The 23,881-nt window shown below is 46.7% G+C and overlaps 1 protein-coding gene across 2 annotated transcripts in view; it reads left to right on the top strand.

Moving 5' to 3' along the window:
• PNOC (prepronociceptin) overlaps positions 1–23,881 on the top strand; it is a 76,172-nt gene that overhangs the window by 28,985 nt on the left and 23,306 nt on the right. For both annotated transcript variants that reach the window (XM_083178831.1, XM_083178832.1), the window contains exon 2: positions 4,397–4,542. In XM_083178831.1, the coding sequence (XP_083034957.1) occupies positions 4,420–4,542 (123 nt within the window). In that variant the 5' untranslated portion in view covers positions 4,397–4,419. The remainder of the gene's footprint in view (positions 1–4,396; positions 4,543–23,881) is intronic.

Genomic DNA, 23,881 nt, shown 5'->3' with positions numbered 1-23,881 from the left:
TAGCCAGACTTTGTTTGGTTGCTATGGGCAACATCTCCAACCCCCCCCCCATTGTAGTGTTGTAGCGACACCAGTTCACAATATTCGCAATATGCCATAGTGCCTTCAGTTGTTTTTATGCCACAATGTAGTGCCCCCAGTTCACATTATGCCTCACAGTCCTTCTAGTTCATATTATGCCACAATGTAATGTGTCTGATTCACCTTATGCCACAATGTAGTGCCCCCAGTTCACATTATGCCTCACAGTCCCTCTAGTTCATATTATGCCACAATGTCATGTGTCTGATTCACATTATGCCACAATGTAATGTGTCTGATTCACTTTATGCCACAATGTAGTGCCCCAGTTCACATTATGCCTCACAGACCCTCTAGTTCATATTATGCCACAATGTAATGTGTCTGATTCACATTATGCCACAATGTAGTGCCCCCAGTTCACATTCTGCCACGTAGTATCTTCTGTTCATATATGCTACATTGTAATTCCCTAAACTTACATGATGCCTCACGGTGCCTCCAGTTCATATTATGAAAAATGTAGTGCTTCCAACTCACATTATGCCACATTGTAGTGCTCTCATTCAAATTCTGCCTCAAAGTGCCTCCAGTTCATATTATTCCACAATATAGTGCCTCCAATTCACATTATGCCACATCGTAGTGTCCCCAGTTCACATTATGCTACAATACCGCCCTAATATGTGTATACCACGGACAAATATACAGTTGATAGGGTACTTGTTTCCTAGCACGGCCACAATCGTTGGGATCGTGTACCTTTAAGTTAAGGTACACGATCCCCGCGATGGACCCGATTTCCTTTGAAATCAGGTCCATTTTGCCAGCAAAGGAAAAATCGGGGGCATCGCGTCGGTCGGGACCATTAACATTGGTCCCGACGCGACCGACGCGATGCCCCCGATTTTGCCATAGGCTTCATTGTTAAAATATTTTTTAACATTGAAATCGGGAGCATCGCGTCGGTCTTGTGCTATGCCACTTGCTACAAACAAATAAAAAAAAAAACTGAAAAATGTAGATGTTTGAAAGTCAAAAAACTTTTGGCGGCAGGAGGTCCGGATAACGTGTAATCACCGGGGTAGTGTAATTCTTACTAGCGGGTAATATCCGGTCACAGGAGCTAATGTACAGCGCGGTGCAACCTTCCATCTATTACGGGTCAGTCTTACGCCACGGTACAAGGAAATGCTAAGACTGACAGTTTCCATTTAAATTATGCAAATTAACTCTAATGACCCCATTTGGAATTCATGGCAGCATATTGTCTCTCCTGTATATGTTATTTCTATGTAAATGAGTCGCTTCGCCCAATCATTTTTGCCTCCGAGACAAGTTGTTATGTTATGTGCAGTGGCCGTTCTGCAGACGCTCCGCGCCGTACTCCGTATGGGCCTACGTACTAGAAATAAAATCATAAAGATGATTATAATTGATATGTACACGATGCTCACATCCAGATCCAAGTGCAACGGCGCGACACAGAGATAACTGTATGTAGATATTTCTGGGGAACTCGTGTTACAGCCATCGAGATGAGCAATGACTGCGCCACACACTTCATGAGACACTTACGAGAACACTAAACCGTAGCGAATTGTAAGACTTAGAGCTCTACGGATCAAAAGGCGCAATAAAGGTAATTCCAGAAATGCTGGCCTGCAGCACAAATGACGTGTTTTGTGACACCAGTCGCCGCCTTTGCTGCAAATGCTTTTATGTATATGGGAAGCAGATTAGCACATCAAACCGGTGACGTCTACGAGGGGAACATCTGCTAATGTGAGGTGCTCAGTGTTACATATCCCCGCAGCTGGCGGGGGTTCTACTTATCAGCGCGGCGCCTCTGGCTCCTTCTCGGAGAGAGTTCTGCAGGAGAGGGCATTTACAGGACGCCAAGTTATCAAGGCTATAAAGAGGCAAACGTGACGTTTAATATATATATATATATATGCATAGGAACGAAGCAGGCGGCACTCAGAGACGGTCTTAACGGTGAAACCTCAACAGGTTTATTAGCAGTGCGGCAACGTTTCGGGGTTGACCCCCTTTCTCAAGCCAAAAAACAACAAGTGACTTGTTGTTTTTTGGCTTGAGAAAGGGGGTCAACCCCGAAACGTTGCCGCACTGCTAATAAACCTGTTGAGGTTTCACCGTTAAGACCGTCTCTGAGTGCCGCCTGCTTCGTTCCTATGCACATGCTTCCACGCTATTAGGAAGGCACCAGGGCCTAAGTGGTTTCATACTAGCAACTGGGAGTGCCGGTCCCAACGGATCCCCTATATATATATATGTATATATAGAACAGCGAGCGTCACTCCGGGGCTTGTGATCTTTCAGAAATATTTAATGGCGCTTGTCAATGCGTTTTCGGGTTATATACCCGTCGTCAGGACAATGTATATATGTATATATACAGTATATATTTATATATATATATATATGATTCTGGGGTGAGGGGAAGCATGTTAGAGTCGATAATATGCAAACTGCGCAGGAGAGCTCAGAAGAGATCCTCACTGCGCACAGGATAAATGCAGAGTGCGATGGTGTACGATATCGCTGTAACCTGTGCAATCCATGGGGGTTCATGGAGGCGACTGGGAAGGGATCTAAAAAGAGGAGATGTCATTGGCGTGTTATGGGAGAGTTGTGGGTGTATTATGGGCATGTAATGGGAGTGCTAGGGGAGTGGCAGCGGTGTTATGGAATAGCCATGAGTATTTTATACGTGTGCTATGGGAGTGTCATGGGCGTGCCATGAGCGTGTGATGGGAGTGTCATGAGCATGTGATGGCAGTGTTACGGGCGTGTCATGAGCGTGTGATTGGAGTGTCATGAGCGTGTGATGGGAGTGTCATGGGCATGTCACGAGCGTGTGATGGGAGTGTCATGGGCGTGTCACGAGCGTGTGTTGGGAGTGTCATGAGCGTGTGATGGGAGTGTCATGAGCGTGTGATGGGAGTGTCATGGGCGTGTCACGAGCGTGTGATGGGCGTGGCATGAGCATGTGATGGGAGTGTCATGGGCGTGTCACAAGCGTGTGATGGGAGTGTCATGGGCGTGTCACGAGCGTGTGATGGGAGTGTCATGGGAGTGTCACGAGCGTGTGATGGGAGTGTCATGGGCGTGTCATGAGCGTGTGATGGGAGTGTCATGGGTGTGTCACAAGCGTGTGATGGGCGTGTGATGGGAGTGTCATGGGTGTGTCATGAGCGTGTGATGGGAGTGTCATGGGTGTGTCATGAGCGTGTGATGGCCATGTTAGGGGAGTGTCAGGGGTGTGTTATGCAAGGGCCATGAGTATTTTATAGATGTGTTTTGGGAGCATCATGTGAATGTCTTGTAGATCACCACAAAAGGTAGACACAAGCAAAATATCAACATGGGAATGGTCGACACAAAAAAGTTGTACACAAGTTGTTGTTTTTTGTGTCATTTTGTATGTTAAACCACAGGTAAGCCAAATTAGTGGAAAGGTGTATGCTCGCGGGACGGTTCCTATTCGCAATCGTAGTCTACGTGGATGGTAAAGGAAGGTGAAAAACAGGCGTCTACCAAATGTATCTGTCAACTTTAATCTCTGTCGACCTTTTACATGTTGATCTTTTTACCATTTTGAGCCAAAATAACCGTTTCTGCAATGTACTTTCACTTTAAACTGTGACAGATTTTACATTCACTTTGAGCTGTGACAGTTTTTAGCCCACAAACTCTCCACCCCACCCCCAGTCCCTATCTGCTCCTACCTCCTATCTCCGACTTCACATCTCCCTCTCTCCATATTCAGCAAGTTTGAAACAGATGAGTGTCCCTGCAAAAATTGCTTTCATTTTCTGTTATGCCATCTTTCAGCACACAAAGGAGTAATTTGGTCCGTCGAGTGGCCCCTAGTGGTCACTTGCGGCACTTCACCTCATACAGTTGAGCAGTAGTTAGCCTTTTATATAGATAGATCAGCCCTTCTCCTGGAGAACAGCTAAGGACTAAGATGAGAGAATGTTGAGTGCTGGGTTCATACATAATATATACAGTAACTGTGATCTTTCTATACCTAGTCACATGACACATCCAATGATTTGCATATTCATAGGTAACAGCTTTGGAGATGACTTTGGGCAGTGGTACTGATGCTGGGATGGTGTTGGTGGACTGACGCAAATCTTAGCAACACCAAAAGGATTTCCGTGAGACTTGTATTGTGATGGAAACAAGCAGCCCTCCCGGCCAATATACCATAATATATACACGTTATTACATAGTAACAGAAGAGTGCGAGTATTAGATTGTGAGCTCTGTTGTACAGAAATGAAAAACGCAATGTACTAAAATAATGATGTCATTGCTGAACACGCGTTTCCTCCTCTTGCAGTCTCGCATCGCAGTGCCGACACAATGAAGACTCTTCTCTGGAGTATCACCCTGCTCGGCTTCATTTCACACATATTCTGTGACTGCCAGAAGGATTGCGTCACCTGCAACAAGCACTTGTATCAGCAGGACGACTTCAACACTCTGGTGAGTCCTTCATAATAACCACGGCCGTATGTACTATCGGAATCATTCCCGTCTTGGAGAGGGATATGGTTGAGAGCGCCTAACTGTGTCTTTTTTCAAATCCAGCTTGTAGCATGGCAGTTGGGAACTGATTTTCTGTTACATTATCTCTCTCCCTTTTATCACTCTACACTAAGGTTTAGTTCACCGCCCTCCTATCTTGTTGCCCTTGCTTAGTAAACGAGCTCCAGTGTTGTCTATTGGGGAAGACGAGGTGACACGATGGGAATAATGGTTTGCCGGCAATGCACTGTATAATGCTGAGGGTCTGTCCTCGGGTCGTGTAACCACCAGACAGCATTGTTGGGTAAGGTGTTGAGGGCCACTTATCGTCAGATGCCTCTTTAATGATCCCCCCCCACCGGAAATGTCCGAGAACGGGGCAAGCGCTGGCATCATATGACATATGTCATATGGCACATCGTTTTTGTGGGCACACCCAGTAGCGCACGCAGGGGGGGTTTCTGAGTACCCAGAAACCCCCCCCAGGAGTGTAAGAGCCCTAGGCTGAAAGCTGAGGATCCCCTCTTTCCATGGGTATAAGAATTTTAAAAATCAGCCCTTGGGAACCAGAGATATCTGACTTCAAAGCAGTGGTCCCATCCAAGCCTGTTAATTGCTCTTCCCAGTCAGATATTTCAGGTTCTGTCTAACTTAGAGTTTTTCTGAGGGTATATTCCAAAATCTGGGACTCTCCTCCTTTGATGGACACTAGTAGCTTGTCTCTACTGTTCCCAAAACCAGACATATCAGCCTTCCAGCAGCTGGTTACTGCTCCATCTCCACACACCTGGTATGTAGTTTTATATACTCGTTGGCAGATTGCTCTGCCTCCTAAAATCTCATCCCCTAGTGCCTAATATCATTTGGTAGGTGGGATTCTCTAGTTTGTAATTCCATTAAAATCTAAGAAATCTATTTCTGGGAACTGGAGATATCTGCAGTCAATCAAGCTGTCCTCCCATCAGAAAATTATGAATAATAAGCCCACTCCACTATACACCCCTCCTCTGCATATTAAACATCCTCTACCACCCTGGAAGTTATGTATCAGGGCCCCTTTATTCAGCCCAATGCCCCCTTCTCCCACCATTTGTGCAGTAAAGGGGTAATTAGTGGAAATTACTGATCCAGGCCCTACATGCTGAGCGGTTGATATAATAACCCCTACCACCCGCGGGACATCAATGCTTATCCCACCCCTACCGCTGGAGGATTGGTAGGAACCCCAATACATTGCTATGCCCAGGGGTCTACACTGCTGTTGACGCCCCTGTATGTATATATATGCATGTGTATATATATATATATATATATATATATATATTATAATTTATATATTTATATACATTTGGTCTATCTATAATACTTTAACTGACCCGGCATATACTGGGTCACCTAAGTGTCCATCTCCGTGCTTTGCTCCGCCCCTCTGGAAACCCCCTTCTGAAAATCCTGCGTTTGCCACTGGGCACACCCACTGCTTTTGTGGGCACGCCCAGGAAATGTTGGGCATCCCTATGTGCCAGCCCTCTGTCTGCCTCCTTCCCGCCCTCCTTTGTGCGAATGCATCGGTGACTGTGTTTGTCGCTGAAGCTGTTTGCACGGATTCGGTATGAAATCCCGACGGTCAAAATCCCGACAGTGTCAAAATCCCGAATGGGTCTTAATACCGACAAGGACAAAATCCCGACAAGGACAAAATCCCGACATTTAAAATATCGGTGAAAACAGTGAAAAAACCCATGTTGACCTCGCGACTTCTTGACCCAAAGTCATGTTGACAGTTTCCCCCGTACATTCTATATGTCGGTATTTTGACCTTGTTGGGATTTTAAATGTCGGGATTTTGTCCTAGTCGGTATTTTGTCCTTGTCGGTATTATGACCCATTCGGGATTTTGACCCTGTCCGGATTTTGATTGTCGGGATTTTGACTGCATCCCGTTTGCACACTATATTTGCATACAAGGGCGTAACTACCATAGGTGCAAGGGGTGCAGCTGCTATGGGGCCCAGAGCTGAAGGGGGCCCATCTTTCCTGTGTAAGTAATATGTTTTACATACATTTGTCTCCAGCAGTTTCTAAATAGGGGGCCCTTACAAACTTTTGCTATGGGGCCTATGAATATCTAGGTATGCCTCTGTTTGCATATACACATGCGCAGAGCCGTACCATCGGTCCACAGATGGAATTCGTCTCTTTACGAGCCAAGCAGAATAAGACCCTTAGTCTGCAGCACAAAAGTCAGGCAGAGGGGGGGGGGGGGGGTGACTGGGCTTCAGACATAAAAATCTCCATTCTTCCAATTAGACATTCATTTCCAGTCCGCCGTAGACAAAAGCAATTAGGTGGGAAAGGGCGAGCGCATCCCTGGTAATAGCACCTGACAGTGCGCGCCACTGCCGGCGGTACCCTCGCTGATAGCGCCCAGCAGCCAGGCAGCTGGTACACACGTTCTCCGGCTGCTGGTGAAATGCAATCATATGACAGAGGCAACTAGGAAACTGAGTGATCGAACATGTCACCTAATGACGACCTAATTAGCCACAAATAAGTCACAAGCTGGAGACTACGAGACAGCCTAAGCAGATTGCTGGAAACGTTATATCTTACTCTGGTGATTGACAAGCAGCTGTGGCAGCGCCTGAATGAGGCCAAAGCGGACATCCCTCATACAGCGAGAACGTTATTTAGGGAGAAAACACAGTTTAGTCCGCGCTGCTTTCTGTACCAAGAACCCTGATATTAAGGTGACCAACTTTTATCACAATGAAAAGGACACTAATAAATTGAAGAAAAAAAATATCATAAATAAAAAACATTTTATTCATTGCAACAATAATACACTATAATATGATACAATCTGCAGTGGCTCCCAGCATGCAGTGCCCTCTCCACCCTGGGACTGCCAAAATCACACTACGGTCGGCCAGGGGCGTCTTCAATTACCAGCGTCTGAGCAAGGAGGGAGGGGTGGGCTCTTTTAACAGGGATAAATTTGTATGGCCCGTAAATTGTCGGCCGTGCATTGGGGGAAAGGCATTTAAAAATAATAAAATCAATAACCTACAACCGCTACACTTTCTGGAAAACTTCTCCTGCAGCCTGCACAGAACTTCCTCAGCTTCCACTTGGCCGCGCGTCCCCTTCTCTGCTCCGCACGTCTTCTGCTGCAGCCCACACAGAACTTCCTCAGCTTCCACTTGGCCACGGTCCCCCTTCTCTGCTCCGCACGTCTTCTCCTGCAGCCCACACAGAACTTCCTCAGCTTCCACTTGGCCGTGCGTCCCCTTCTCTGCTCCGCACGTCTTCTCCTGCAGCCCACACAGAACTTCCTCAGCATCCACTTGGCCACGCTCCCCCTTCTCTGCTCCGCACGTCTTCTCCTGCAGCCCACACAGAACTTCCTCAGCTTCCACTTGACTGCACGCCCCCTTCTCTGCACGTCTTCTCCTGCAGCCCACACAGAACTTCCTCAGCTTCCACTTGACCATGCGCCCCCTTCTCTACTCCGCACGTCTTCTCCTGCAGCCCACACAGAACTTCCTCAGCTTCCACTTGACCATGCGCCCCCTTCTCTACTCTGCACATCTTCTCCTGCAGCCCACACAGAACTTCCTCAGCTTCCACTTGACCAAGCACCCCCTTCTCTGCTCCGCACATCTTCTCCTGCAGCCCGCACAGAACTTCCTCAGCATCCACTTGGCCACGCGACCTCTTCTCTACTCCGCACGTCTTCTCCTGCAGCCCACACAGACCTTCCTCAGCTTCCACTTGGCCACGCGCCCTCTTCTCTGCTCCGCACGTCTTCTCCTGCAGCCCGCACAAAACTTCCTCAGCTTCCACTTGACCATGCGCCCCCTTCTCTACTCTGCACATCTTCTCCTGCAGCCCACACAGAACTTCCTCAGCTTCCACTTGACCAAGCACCCCCTTCTCTGCTCCGCACATCTTCTCCTGCAGCCCGCACAGAACTTCCTCAGCATCCACTTGGCCACGCGACCTCTTCTCTACTCCGCACGTCTTCTCCTGCAGCCCACACAGACCTTCCTCAGCTTCCACTTGGCCACGCGCCCTCTTCTCTGCTCCGCACGTCTTCTCCTGCAGCCCGCACAAAACTTCCTCAGCTTCCACTTGGCCACGCGCCCTCTTCTCTGCTCCACACGTCTTCTCCTGCAGCCCGCACAGAACTTCCTCAGATTCCACTTGGCCACGCGCCCCCTTCTCTGCTCCACACGTCTTCTCCTGCAGCCCGCACAGACCTTCCTCAGCTTCCACTTGGCCACGCGCCCTCTTCTCTACTCCACATGTCTTCTCCTGCAGCCCACACAGAACTTCCTCAGCTTCCACTTGACCACGCGCCCCCTTCTCTGCTCTGCACGTCTTCTCCTGCAGCCCACACAGACCTTCCTCAGCTTCCACTTGACCACGCGCCCCCTTCTCTGCTCTGCACGTCTTCTCCTGCAACCCGTACAGAACTTCCTCAGCTTCCACTTGGCCCCGTGCCCCCTTCTCTGCTCCGCACGTCTTCTCCTACAACCCACACAGAACTTCCTCAGCTTCCACTTGGCCACATTCCCTCTTCTTTACTCCACATGTCTTCTCCTGCAGCCCACACAGAACTTCCTCAGCTTCCACTTGACCACGCTCCCCCTTCTCTGCTCCGCACGTCTTCTTCTGCAACCCACACAGAACTTCCTCAGCTTCCACTTGGCCACACACCCTCTTCTCTACTCCGCACGTCTTCTCTTACAGCCCACACAGAACTTCCTCAGCTTCCACTTGGCCACGCTCCCCCTTCTCTACTCATCACGTCTTCTCCTGCAGCCCGCACAGAACTTCCTCAGCTTCCACTTGGCCACGCACCCTCTTCTCTACTCTGCATGTCTTCTCCTGCAGCCGCACAGAACTTCCTCAGCTTCCACTTGACCAAGCACCCCCTTCTCTGCTCTGCACGTCTTTTCCTGCAGCCCGCACAGAACTTCCTCAGCTTCCACTTGACCACGCTCCCCCTTCTCTGCTCTGCACGTCTTCTCCTGCAGCCCGCACAGAACTTCCTCAGCTTCCACTTGACCACGCTCCCCCTTCTCTGCTCCGCACGTCTTCTTCTGCAACCCACACAGAACTTCCTCAGCTTCCACTTGGCCACACACCCTCTTCTCTACTCCGCACGTCTTCTCTTACAGCCCACACAGAACTTCCTCAGCTTCCACTTGGCCACGCTCCCCCTTCTCTACTCATCACGTCTTCTCCTGCAGCCCGCACAGAACTTCCTCAGCTTCCACTTGGCCACGCACCCTCTTCTCTACTCTGCATGTCTTCTCCTGCAGCCGCACAGAACTTCCTCAGCTTCCACTTGACCAAGCGCCCTCTTCTCTGCTCCGCACCTCTTCTCCTGCAGCCATCACAGAACTTACTCAGCTTCCACTTGACCACACGCCCTCTTCTCTGCTCCGCACGTCTTCTGATGTACTAAGCCTTGGAGAGTGATAGCAAAGAGAGAGAGATAAACTACCCACCAGCTCCTAACTGTTATTTATCAAACACATTCTTGAAGAGTGATAACGTGAAGTAAGATAGAGTACCAGGCAATCAGCGTCCCGCTATCATGTTACTGGCAGTGTTTGAAGAATGACAGTTAGGGGCTGGTTGCTTGCTATATTATCTCTCGCTCCACTTTACCTCTCTCCATTTGCTGTAATGCGCATGTGCAGGGCCCAGTTGTGAGTACCCTCAGCAAATGTCATCCTTGCCAAGGTGCACCCAGCCTGATTGACAGGTGGGTGGTATGCTGTGGTGGACCACCGGCCTTTCATGGGCATACTGTACCCACAAAAACAGTGGGCATGGCCATAGAAATTCTGGGAGTGCCCTGGCGAATGCAGCCCTTGCCATGCCCCTACAACAATGAAAAGGGGGCGTGTCCTTGTCTGGACCATACACAGCAGGGCCGCTAAGGAGTCCTATCTGTAGAGAACACATCAGTCACCACAAATGTAGCACCAAAGTAAGTGGACTCACCAGTAGGAGCTGATCGGTTGGTACTGTACTTTATCTCTCTACACTTTATCTCATTACAAGTTTTCATATGGCATTAGCTCAGTAAGCCCCACACTTTGCTATGGGAAGGAGGTCCAGTTCCCCATCCCTCCACCTTTTTAATATACAACCAGGGCACCTGATACTGTTATAGGTAGTTACCTTCAAATTCAACTTCTTAAACATTCAGGCATAGGGTGCGATTTATCAACGGGTGATATTCTTATTATCACTGGGTACGAATGATGAATGGTGAACCTTGGGCTTTCGACTTACTGTCGACCTAGATATTGCCTGTCAGCCATCCGGATCCCCAGCCGGAGACAGCTGCCGCACCGTGTTTTCCTGTGCAGACCCTGTCCCGCTCTGTTTGTCATGTACAGCAAACACTGTGTAAACATGGCCGCCTGTAATACTGTAGGTTTTTCCTTCTCTCCAAATCCTCGTTTACGAGTTTACTTTGTGTGACAGGAAATTAAAACGATATGAACAGGGGACGGCGTCAGTATATAAATGGGCACTGTTTTTTAAATTATTTTTGTTGTTTGGTTGTAAATAATGAAGAGTCTTGCATGAACGGGGAAGCGAGATGACCGGCAGTTTATAGCGTTTGGTAGACGGCAGCCGTCGGCCTGTGCGCTTACCTATAACTGTTTATATTTGGGTATGGGCTCCGTTGGGTGTGAGCCAGATTGGGGCATTATGTACTCACCCCTCCACTATATTTCATTGATAAAGTGAGGGGTGTTAAGTGCGTTTCGCATGACTGACACTCTGTATAGACTACATCTCGCCATTTGCGCCAAAGAATTGTGCAGTGTTACAGTATGGGTAATATACCCCCAGATAATACACTGCTGTGTATGTGACTGTAACAATACTGAGCTGTGGCTACACTGGTTCCGCATGTAATAAATACAGATAATAAAGATCTTGCGCAAATCTTGTCTTTATTAAAAGCTGGTTGTGTGCGGAAGTGTACTCAGCGCTTATTTCCTGTGCTGTATCTTTTATTGTTTCCTGTCCTTATAATGTTTATTCTAGAAGTTATGTATTGTACCCTTCCTGCGCAGCTCCAGCCTGTAATAAGCGAACGTCATATAATCAGCTGACATCTGTATTGTAGGGGAGGGAATCGGACACACTGATGTGCTAGAGTACAAATAGAAGTAGCAATGGGGTAAATGTCACATTATGTCCATGTATCTGGTACTGTAGCTGTTCCTATAGGATGCCGGCAGTCAGGATACGGGAAGTCAAAATACCAGGACCAGACTCCTGGGGGGGGGGGGATCAGTATGAAAGCCCGGCGGTCGGAATGCCGACAAGGGGGGCCGTGGATCGCACCACCCCTTCCCCCTTGCGGGCTTGCTATGCTCGCCACGCAGCGGGCCTGGTGCCTCGCTATGCTCAGAACACTATTTTATTCTCCCTCTATGGGTGTCGTGGGCATTGCGGTGGTCGGGATTCCGGCGTCGGTATTTTGACCGTCGGGATTCCGACCGGTGGGATATTGACCGCATCCCCCATATTCAAGGTGCGGGCTAACCAATAATTTGTACAGAGGCATAATTACTTTTGAGTCCCTAGTCTCCATGCCCCTTTTAATACATGCGAGAATTCTGTTGGCCTTTATTGTTGCTATATTATATTGAGCACTACACCCCAGTTTGTTGTCTATTTGGACTCCTAGATCCTTTTCGAGTACTGAATTACCCAATGCCTCCCCGCTTAGGTTATAACTAGCACACTGGTTATGTCTCCCAAGGTGCATGACCTTGCATTTGTCAACGTTGAACCTCATCTTCCACTTTTTTGCCCACTCATCTAAATTGTCAAGATCATTTTGAAGAGCGGCGACATCCTCTGTTGATTTAATAACTCTGCTCAATTTTGTGTCATCAGCAAAGATGGATACATTGCTGAGTAACCCCATCCCAATATCGTTAATAAAAATGTTAAATAAGATGGGCCCTAGAACCGAACCCTGTGGCACTCCACTTAGTACTGGTATCATATTTGAAACGGCACTGTTCACAACCACTCTTTGTTCTCTATTACACAGCCAGTTCCCTACCCAACTACAGATACTTGCCCCTAATCCTAGGTCCTCCATTTTATTTATCAACCTCTTGTGTGATACTGTGTCAAAAGCTTTTGCAAAATCGAGGAAGATCACATCTACAGCGTTTCCATTATCAAGGTTTTTGCTGACATCCTCATAGAAGCCTAGTAAATTTGTTTGGCATGAACGATTTTTCACAAACCCATGCTGGGTTAATACTAAGTAAACTATTAAGTAGACCTAATAACACAGGACAGATATTCCCACCCGTCACCCTAGGGTAACAAACAAAGCAAGCGGTGCACTCGGTAAGATGCGTTTCAAGCCGTATATTGGGTATTGCTCTCCCATAATCAGGTTGGACCCCCTGGACCTGTCAGTATGTATCATGCCCCCTTATTGGAGGAATATGCAGCTGTTTTGCCGGTGGAGGTTTGCGCTGATAAATGTTTCCATTACGCACCAGCTGTGGAAGGTAATTTGCCTGAAAACTCCAATAATTCACTTTGATTGTCTGCATTAATCATATTAATGTCTATTTCATGCAAACTTTTAATTGATTTTCGGAATGTGAGAGAAGGCGACAATAGGTAATAACTCCCCATGTTCTAAATGACGGACATCATTTATAACAACATTTAATGAATTAGTTACTTCCTAATTATTCCTTTAAAACCACAACATATTGACAGAAAGGGGATGGTGCTAGACTGGAGGCAAAGTGGGAAATTTACTAAGATGGGGTGTTGCTATTGGCATTCCAACAAGACAGAACAGTCCCTTGCAATCGCATTGTCGCCACCCTTCTTGTCCCAAAAAGCAAAGAATTATTATGCAAAGATTTTTCGCTTCTGGCCGGTTGTTAATTTTTTATTTTTGGAAAACATTGTTAATTGGGGTACACACCAGGACCCCTCGATCGGCCAAACTTGTCTGACATCTGGTAAATACATACACACGATATGTCATGCTTCGTGTTGCAAAAGCGGCCGGCATATAAATGTCCCCTTATTTTGGATAAGGGATTATTCCGGATTTCGGAATATTTTTTACATACTCACCTCATCCGCCAACATCCACGGTGTCCCCTGGCATCCATGGGGACCCTCGGATTGTCTTCAGTGGCCACCCCGGTCCCAAGGATGCATTGCAAATGTATCCTTGGGACCGGGGATGACGCTGAAGACAAATATGATGGCCGCTATAATGTACTCGATAACTCGGTACTATCCAAATTGCATATACCTAATTTTATTATTATTCTTTAATAAGAAAGTAGCAATAATGTGGACTATTAAAACACAGTCTCCATTAATCTTGGTTGAGTCCAATTCCGACCAATCAATTCCACTTAATTTTATCTTCGTTCCTGTTTAGAAACAAGCTTTAGACAAAGCCGCCCCCTCGGTTTCAGCCTGTGAGTAAACATCTTCTGAATCATCCAATGCAGTTAATCTGTTTATTTTATCAATGGTATTTCCATAATGCCGGTAGGAAGTAATTAAGTGGATTGTGGCTTTTCTTCTTTGTATCTGTCCACTTACAGACAGCATATTCACCGTCGAGGCAAAATGATAATTTAATCAGACGTAACCTTTAAAGGGCAAAACAGTTACCCATCGTAGCATCGGTGGCAGCTCATAAATACAGTGTGACTGGGTCTTGTTTTAGTGATGTTGTGTAGGACCAAGTGCGTGGAAGGATTTACCGGCTCCATTTATGGGCACTGCTGAGAAAGCAGGAACTTTTTGAGTTCCCCAATTTTTTGTTTTATTTAGGTAAAGTAGAGTAACCTCTACTGGTCAGCGGCAGCAATGCTAACCACTGTGCTACTTAGATACAAGCATGTCATACAGTACATTATAATAGTAGTTGTTTAGTATTGTCAAACCAACCAACCGGCACATTACCGAGAATATTCCCGCCTAAATGATTTTGGTCTGGGAAATATTCGCCGGCATTCTAAGTATGGCCTTCTTGATGTTGATCGGGTTTCTAACACTGGTTCCGCAAGTCTGGATCTGTGATGATCACACTTAGTGAATACTGTTGTATAAGAACATAAAACCACCACTAAGAACCCTATTCTATCTAGCCCTCTGCCCTCCTGTATCTTCCCTTGTATTTCCCATGTCACCAGTGGTCCTCTTCACTTCAGCGACACCAATACTGCAGGCTTGCGATACCTTGGGTACTGGGTCATTGAGTAGTGTAATGATTCCCACCAGTGACTCACCACCGTTGGAACAGTGGTTTTATCACAGCCTCAGGTGGTTATATCAGTGGAGCCGTGGTGCTCTCACACAGTCCCAAGATGGCACTGCACATGCTTAGTAGGACACTCAGTGGCCATCTTGGTACAGGTAATGAAGCTTCATTGGAGGAGTAGCACCTCTTAATGTCAAAAGTTATCGTATTCCTGAACCGCCCACATAATCTCCAAAAGTTTTTATAACTACGGGCCTGATTCTAATTGACTCGCTATGCTATAATTCAGCGTTTTTAAACCACTGTGCCATGCCTTGTGCACCCCTAGAGCTAGAGATGTCCACACTAGTTTACCACCACCACTATAAATATTATTCTCTGGTCTTGTTTTCATGTGAGGGCCAATGTATTTTATTTTTGCTATCTGTGGGGACCAGTGTGATTGTTGTTTTTTTTCATATGGGGACAATGGACTATTCCCTGTGGGGCAGGGCCATTTAGCAGCATTATGGGCCCCCCGGGCAAAGCAGTGCAGTGGGGCTCCTACATACAAAACTCTTACAAAAATAACGGACTTCCATCGGTGTGGGCAAAAACCACATGGTATAAAATCAATCCCACCAGCGCACACAGCCCTACTGTCTGCCGGGGGATGAACCAGCGGTGCGGTGAGAAGTTCCACGTCCCCGGACAGACGTAGAGCTCGGTGTGCTGGTGGGATTGATTTTATACCATGTGTTTATTAACCCACACTGATAAATAGTGACAATGATTTATATTCTGACAAATATACTGTCACTTGTCATGAATCAACGATACGGCACTATGCCGTAATAAACTATGTGCCCCTGGGATCATGGCCTAGTGTTTGAATAGCTGATGACAAAGGGACAGGAGTTCCAGCCGGTCTGCTGTATGACGATACTTATGCTATAAGCTTGATATATCTGTGGTGATTCTGAGCATATAGCGGTACATGATCTCTAACCAATGGTTTGTGTGATGGGCACTATTACTAACATATACAAGCATTATAGAGCGCTCCTTTCTATCTTCATTGTTTCAGAAGTAATTACACCTGGAATCTTGGCTAAAGGGAGACGCCAATCTCAGAGGGGTCTCAATGCAAGGAGAGTCATATTATTTAAAGAACTCTCCTATTTATTGGACATTCCCCAGAGTGTGAGGTTCAAGCATTTGGACTTTGTATTTGGCATTAACCCTTATTGTAAAAAAAAAAAATATATATATTCTCTCTCTCTCTCTATCGATCGAAAAACAGGAAAGGTGGCACTCAGAGACGAATTATAGGTGAAACCAAAAAGGGTTTAATGTGTCATCAGGCAACGTTTCGGGGCAGCGCCCCTTTATCAAGCCAACAAAACAACAAGACTTGTTCTAAGTACACGCAGCCTTGCATTGGGGAAGGCACCAGGGCACATTCAACTGTAAAACACTAGGGAGTGCCGGTTCCCATGGAATATATATATATATCCTTCAAGAAAAGAAGCGGCACTCCAGGATTTGTATAAAGAAGATGTCACTCTTTATTCATCAATCTAAGTTTCGGTTTTGTGGAAAAAAACGTCATTCCTGATGATGTTTTTTCCCCACAAAACCGAAACGTAGATTGATGAATAAAGATTGACATCTTCTTTATACAAATCCTGGAGTGCCGCTTCTTTTCTTGAAGGATACAAATTTTCTGTTGAAGGCACCGGGCAAGTTAAATCTATAACAGAGTGCCGTGCCGGATATACTACTCATATAACAGATCGTGTTGCTATTCTCTCTACACCGCAAGGTGTGTACTTGTTCGATGTAATTCTGATGGCTGTCAAAACAAGTCTTGATAAAGGCCCTAATTCGGGTCGAAACGTTGACCAGAGTGTTGGCGGCGTACTAATATGATGAAATAAAGCAAGTATTTAAAAACTTCAGTCTGGCGAGTGACCTTACCTGTACCCACGCTGAACACATCACATCAAGCCGAGAATGGCATAAACAGGGATCCCGATTCCCGCCTCCCTCAGGCTACAGCTGATTGGTTAGTACAAGCAGCTGTCACAGTTAGGCTGTACGGGTGGCGCCGGCGGCTATGATTAGGGTCACTTGTACGCAAAGTGCCGCAGATCAGAAACCGAGATCCGATGGGGAGGAGCGGCTTGGGCCCTTAGACCTTGGGGCCTCTGGGCAAGTGCCCATTAAGCCCAAGCGTAAAGACAGCCCTGCTGTGAGGATCTGATGGTGTGCCTTGGCAATTTCTAAATCTTGTTTGGTGTGGAAATCACTGCTATAGGTAATACCTATCCTTGTGCATCGCAACGGAATCAGTGATAAAACTACTGGATAATCACAGACAGACATGGCGGTAGGAGGGCCCTGCTCGCAAATGTATACTCTATAGTGAAATAGGATGGATACACAATCTAACAGAGCGATGCACTAAGAGACAACTTTTAAATCCTTTGTAATTTATTAAGACATTAGCAGCTTAAATTATGCACCAAGCAACACTTCAATGATTGCCTCTGACATCCGGCGTTATTTTTGGATTCCAACAGTTTCTCAGCATTTAAATCGCTACAAGATAAATACGTTAGGATTTGTGAATGAAGCCTGTTGGCCCTGTTGTGACACAAGGCTGTGCTAGCTGTCTGACATGACTTATTGAGGAGCAATTATCTTGTTTATAGACTCCTCGCTCAGCCCTTGAAACATTAATGCAAACCGCTGGAAACCCTGACGGGTGACTTGTGAAAATGGTTTTAGAGGGATTTTTCTTTCTTTTATATCTGCTGTAGCCTCTCCTGGCCTGCCTAAAGAGCCAGTGGTGCATACAGGGGGGGGGGGGTCATCTGCAAAATATACTTGGCCTGAGCAGTTCAAGTAGCGAATGACTACAGCAAGAGATTTCCAACCTGCCCATTCCTCACTTACGTCTGACCTCTCCGACGAGCTGCCTAATGCTTCCCGTTGGGTTTGTGAAGTTTCTTACATTCACGGATAGAACTTAATCCAAACCGACTCACTGGCAGTTGGTGTGGTTTACCTATTTGAATTTTGAACTGTGCTGCAGCCCCACCCCTGGATCCACCACTGGTCATTTTGTATGTTGAACCTTGTACCTCCTTTACCACCTATGTGGAATAACACCTACGTGCGTGGTAAAGGGATAAAAACATAGAAAAAAAAATGTAAATAAAAGATAGACAGGTGTCGACCGTATATGTGTGTCGACCATTGTCATGAATGTGTCAACCTCCACGTCCCAGCATGCCCCGCTGGAATAAGATGGCACTGGGAATGTGCCAGAACAGATGAAGGGCGGTAGATTCCCTTATATCGATGGTACCGACCTGTGACAGCAGCATCCCAAACCTCATCATCATAAGATAACTTATAAGCGTCATTACATTCTATGTACAATAAGTAGGGACACTTAATGCTGTTACCATGGTAATGGTCATTGTCAGAAGAAAGGGCGGAGCGTGATCCCCAGAGGGGACGTAGCGATATCGGCCAGTCCCACTATAGACGCGACCACCACTGTTACTAATAACGCTGCATTGTCAGTGGAATATCTCTTGTGCTTTGCACGGGGCTGCAGAACAATTTAGGTGGCTTCAAAACTGATAAATGAGATCTCCTGCTAATTATCTCCTATTCATTATTGTAGAACTGTATAATGTGGCAAGGAGACAATGTGGCGGGGCTAAAATGGTTCGAACTGCATCATTTCAGCCCCTCCCAGGAATATCTGTGATCTGCGGTATTTAAATGCCAACATAGGGGAGATGCGGGGGTCGGGGGGTCCGGGCATGCGGGAGGCTTACCCACCTTTCTGGGGGGCCTGGAGGGGGACCCTAATTTCGGGAGCCTCCCAGCCATTCCGGCCTAGCCCTAACCCTGGACTTACCTCTGGGATCCATCGGTATTCTGTTGTCGGGATCTTACTGTTGATCTTCTGACTGGCTGAATTTTGACTGTGTCCCGGAATGCAGGAGATCCGCCAACTCCTCCGTGGTAGTGGGGGCTACCCCCAAAAATTGCGAATCTCCTGCAACTTCCGGGAGAGTAGGTAGTGCGGCTGTCTATGCAATATGACACAACATTCCATTGCACAGAGACTTTCATAAGGACAAAGCTACATAATTGTCTCATTAAGGATACAATGCACTGGATTCCATGCACCCTGCAGTCCGGCATTAGCATGCAGATCTCATCCCGGAGCCCGTTGTGCGCTTACTGCGGAATAAATCAAAATTTTTATGCTTATTCACGGCTCATAAATTAATGAGCACTTTCCATTTGTTTAATAATCGCACATAATCAGATAGTTGGGGAAACGAGGCGCGGAGGCAGATAATGCTAATCATCGAGACATGTCAGATGCCAGCGACTTCGCCCCACACATAATGCTAAATGAGCAATGGCGAGGTGTAAACAGTTACATCAACATAAAACAGACAAGCGCGATTAGACAAAAGAATTGATACTAAATAAATAGTCATTTGTATCGTTAGCGTGTATCATCGTCTCAGGCCAGCACAAAACTATCTGGAGGTTATTTGTCTGAAAGGAAAAAACGGCTTTGTATTCATATAAAGCTACACATCCGTGGCTGCTACGTGGTCCCCACGTGACACTAGATTGTAATGACGCACTGCGAGGACCATGGACCTGTCTGTTAGGTAGGTACTGCAGTAATATAAATGATTGAAACCTAAAAGTGAATGAACAGAAGACAAATCTAATGATCATCATTTTAATATGTAGGTTGAAACACAGTCATTAACTGAAACAGAAACAGCTGTGCAGGAAGCTTAAAGCTGGGTGAGAAACAGCTAAACTTAGCTACGAAGGAAGTTTGGTGCAAGTCACTCAGCATGGAATGATTCCCCAGTGTGTGCAGTCTGTGTGTAGCCCAGGACTTACTCAGCGGCTGTGATAGAACCAGGCTGATCGGGGGCGGAGCTGATGTCACATGACTTCCCCTCACACACCTGGCCACACCTGCACATTCCCTGACACTCCCAGATAACAGACGCTCACCATGTAATGATTCCCCAGTGTGTGCAGTCTGTGTGTAGCCCAGGACTTACTCAGCGGCTGTGATAGAATCAGGGTGATCGGGGGTGGAGCTGACGTCACATGACTTCCCCTCACACACCTGGCCACGCCTGCGTATTACCTGACACTCCCAGATAACAGCCGTTCACCATGTAATGATTCCCCAGTGTGTGCAGTCTGTGTGTAGCCCAGGACTTACTCAGCGGCTGCCATAGAATCAGGCTGATCGGGGGCGGAGCTGACATCACATGACTTCCCCTCACACACCTGGCCACACCTGCGTATTACCTGACACTCCCAGATAATAGCCGCTCACCATGTAATGATTCCCCAGTGTGCGCAGTGTGTGCGTAGCCCAGGACTTACTCAGCGGCTGTGATAGAATCAGGCTGATCAGGGGCGGAGCTGACATCACATGACTTCCCCTCACACACCTGGCCACACCTGCGTATTACCTGACACTCCCAGATAACAGCCGCTCACCATGTAATGATTCACCAGTGTGTGCAGTCTGTGCGTAGCCCAGGACTTACTCAGCGGCTGTGATAGAAACAATTGGATCGGGGACAGAGGAGACGTCACACACCTTCCCCTCAAACGACCGGGAATGCCTGTGTTTTCCCTGACACTCCCGGAAAACGGCCGGCTACCACCAACAACCCCCGGCGTATGGCCATTAATGAAAAAGTAGCAGGTTGTTATGGCAGGATGACCTTGCGCATGCGTACTATGATCCGCACACATGTACAGTCTATCGATTATCGCCCAGACTGTGCAATCGCAGCCTTGCAATCCGGTCTGAATAACCACCTAGGTCACAAATACAGATGTAGACACGCTCATCCACTGTGCCAGCGCGCCCGGCGAGGATTTTGGTGCGCCACTTTTGTAGCTCGGACACACTGAGGTGTGTTGAGGCGGATTCGCTGAGAATGGGATGTGCTCGTGTGTGAGACGATGGGGCTCCTCATTCTCTGCGAACCATGCTGTGGCCCCATCTGTACATCTGTGGCGAATGGGCCCTGTAAGATACAGTGCTCAGGTGGAGTGTCCGGGTCCCCTAGGAAAATGATTTGATAAACATAACGTAGCTGATGCAGCGTACAGTAAGCGTAACCGTCCCAACAGTGACATTCATATTCATCCAGTAGGGTTTACCCAATGCTGGAACGACCTTCCTGCATGTCTACCTAGACACATGTTGACCTAAATGCATGTCGACCTAATGGTGTCGACCTAATGACTGTCTTACAACTTGCTGGTGACCCAACGACCGTATTCTGCGACACAGAATCAGGCCCTTCGGCTCAGTATAATAGGGGACGGAAGCTTTTCCATGTGGAGGCACCTAGCAGCAAAGAGAGGACTCCAGCCGCCCTGCACTACAATCAGGTATAGTAACACAGGAAATCTATATAATAAGTTGAAGAATCTGTGTGCGTGTGTGCGTGTCCGTCGCATTGCGGACACACCGTGGCACTCAGAGACACCAAATTCAGCAACAAGATACCTCTGGACCCGGTGGTGTGCACCTCGAAGCCGTTTTTGGGAAATTTCACTTAGAAATTTAAAAAAACACCAAGTTGTAATTTTCCTTCATTGATGTTCTGGGGAAAAGATCGATGATCTGGGAAACCGTTTGCGAAGGAACAACTCCACACCTGATTTCATTGCTGTCATTGAGTATAAATGACACATTCTAACATTATGGTAAAGGCTTTAAATAATTAGGAAATAATTGAGGATATACATAGACCACACAACACACACACATACACATTGTACACGCACACACACACACACACACATTACACCACATACGCACACATAGCACACAACACACACATTTATACGTAGAGCACCTCACACACTTACACATTGGACAGATACACACACACACAACACACCACATGCAGTACAATACAAATCCATACACACTACAACACACACCCAAAAACAGTACAACAAACACACAGAACACACACACTTAAACATTGCCAGGATACGCAAAGCACACTACACACACATATATACACGTAGCACACATCACAAACTTACACATTCGGCAGATACACACAACACTCACAGTACAACACACACCCACATTCATTACAACACACACCCAAAAAACGTACAATACACAAAACACACACTTAAACATTGCACAGATACACACAGCACACTACACACACACAGATTTATACATAGCACACCTTACGCACTTACACATAGGGCAGATACACACAACACACACACATAACATACCTCTAACAGCACAACACACACCCACATTCACCACACACACCCAAAAAACAGTATGACACACACAAAACACACACTTAAACATTGCACAGATACACAAAGACACAACAAACACATACTGTATATACGTAGCACACCTCACACACTTACGCATTGAACAGATACATACAATACAACACACACAACCACATACACTACAACACACACACAAAAACAGTACAACACACACAAACACACAGAACACATAAAAATAATTTGCCGTTTATTTAACCGTCTGTACCGGCAAATAAAAACTGTACCTAATGTACCATTTCTACTTTGTTCCCCATATCCGTCTCTCCAGTCCTCCAGCCTGTCACTGCACTCCCCGGCCAGTTGCACTGAGAAATCTTTGTCCTGGCCAATGCACCCATTGATCAATACAAAGTAGGTACACTGCACTCACCCTGTTAGTCAGTTGGATATCAGGCACTGCTCTGCCTTAAGGGTTTCCCAGACTCTTTTGGTTCATAGATAATGTTTGGTCGATGGGCATGAGCGCTGCATGCAATTGTTTGAATGGATGAGTGTAAGAAGTTGAAGAATAAGACTGAGATGAAGATTTGTCACGTTATAGTGTACAATTTACTCAATAAATCGTGAAAAAAATATGTGTGCATAGAAGTACAGTACAATCAAGAAATGAAAGTAGGATTAAAAAATTAATTCGGATTCAAACTGATAATTATTTGGATGGCGGTGGGTTGCGAAACAAATCTATAGGTGGAAGGGGTATGGATATTGTGGGCATAATTGGTGTTTGGTACACCTACAGGGGGTCCCCAGTTGATGAGAAATTCTCACTACAGTGTCACCGTAGGGGGATTTCCAATTGGGGTTCAGGTGGTCTTTTAGGGACCCCTTTACAATCCCGTTGGTCTCTTCTCCTGGAGCCTACGGTCTCCCTCAGTGATTGACTATCATTAAGGGAGACTGTAAGCTCAAGGAGAAAAGACCTACAGGATTGTAAAGGGTCCCTAAAAGACCACCTGGACCCCAATTGGGAATCCCCCTATGGTGACACTGTGACCGTGACACTGTAGTGAAAGTCCCATCAATTGAGGGCCCCCTGTAGGTGTAACAAACACCAATTATGCCCACAATATCCATACCCTCACCTATAGATTTGTTTCACAACCCACCCCATCCAAACAATTATCAGTTTGAATCAGAATTTATTTTTTAATCCTACTTTCATTTCTTGATTGGACTTCTATGTACACTTACATTTTTTTCACGATTTATTGAGTAAATTGTACACTTTGTAACATGGCAATTCTTTTTCTCAGTCTTATTCTTCAACTTCTTAAACTCCAAACCTTATCAATGCATCCATTGATGATTGTGATGGCTGGATCAGTGGATTGGCCCGGCAGGTGTAGGGAAGAATTTGGCCCATTGCACCCATTCCCAGTGGTGCATTACAGTGGTGCGGATAGTGTGTGTCGCGTCATGACATCATGTGGCCAGGCCCGCGGACCTGCTCCCACACTCAGGGGCTGCCCCACTGTTTGGTAGAGATGCTCGGTGCATGTGCTTTACAGATCCCCAGACCTCAGAGACTGCTGCAGGCAGGTTCGGTGAGGGGAGTGGCAGTGGCAGGGAGCAGCG

Source organism: Crinia signifera, chromosome 3 (assembly GCF_055691185.1).
Source record: "Crinia signifera chromosome 3, ASM5569118v1, whole genome shotgun sequence".
Classification (NCBI taxonomy): domain Eukaryota; kingdom Metazoa; phylum Chordata; class Amphibia; order Anura; family Myobatrachidae; genus Crinia; species Crinia signifera.
This window is presented reverse-complemented; position numbering and strand designations above follow the sequence as displayed.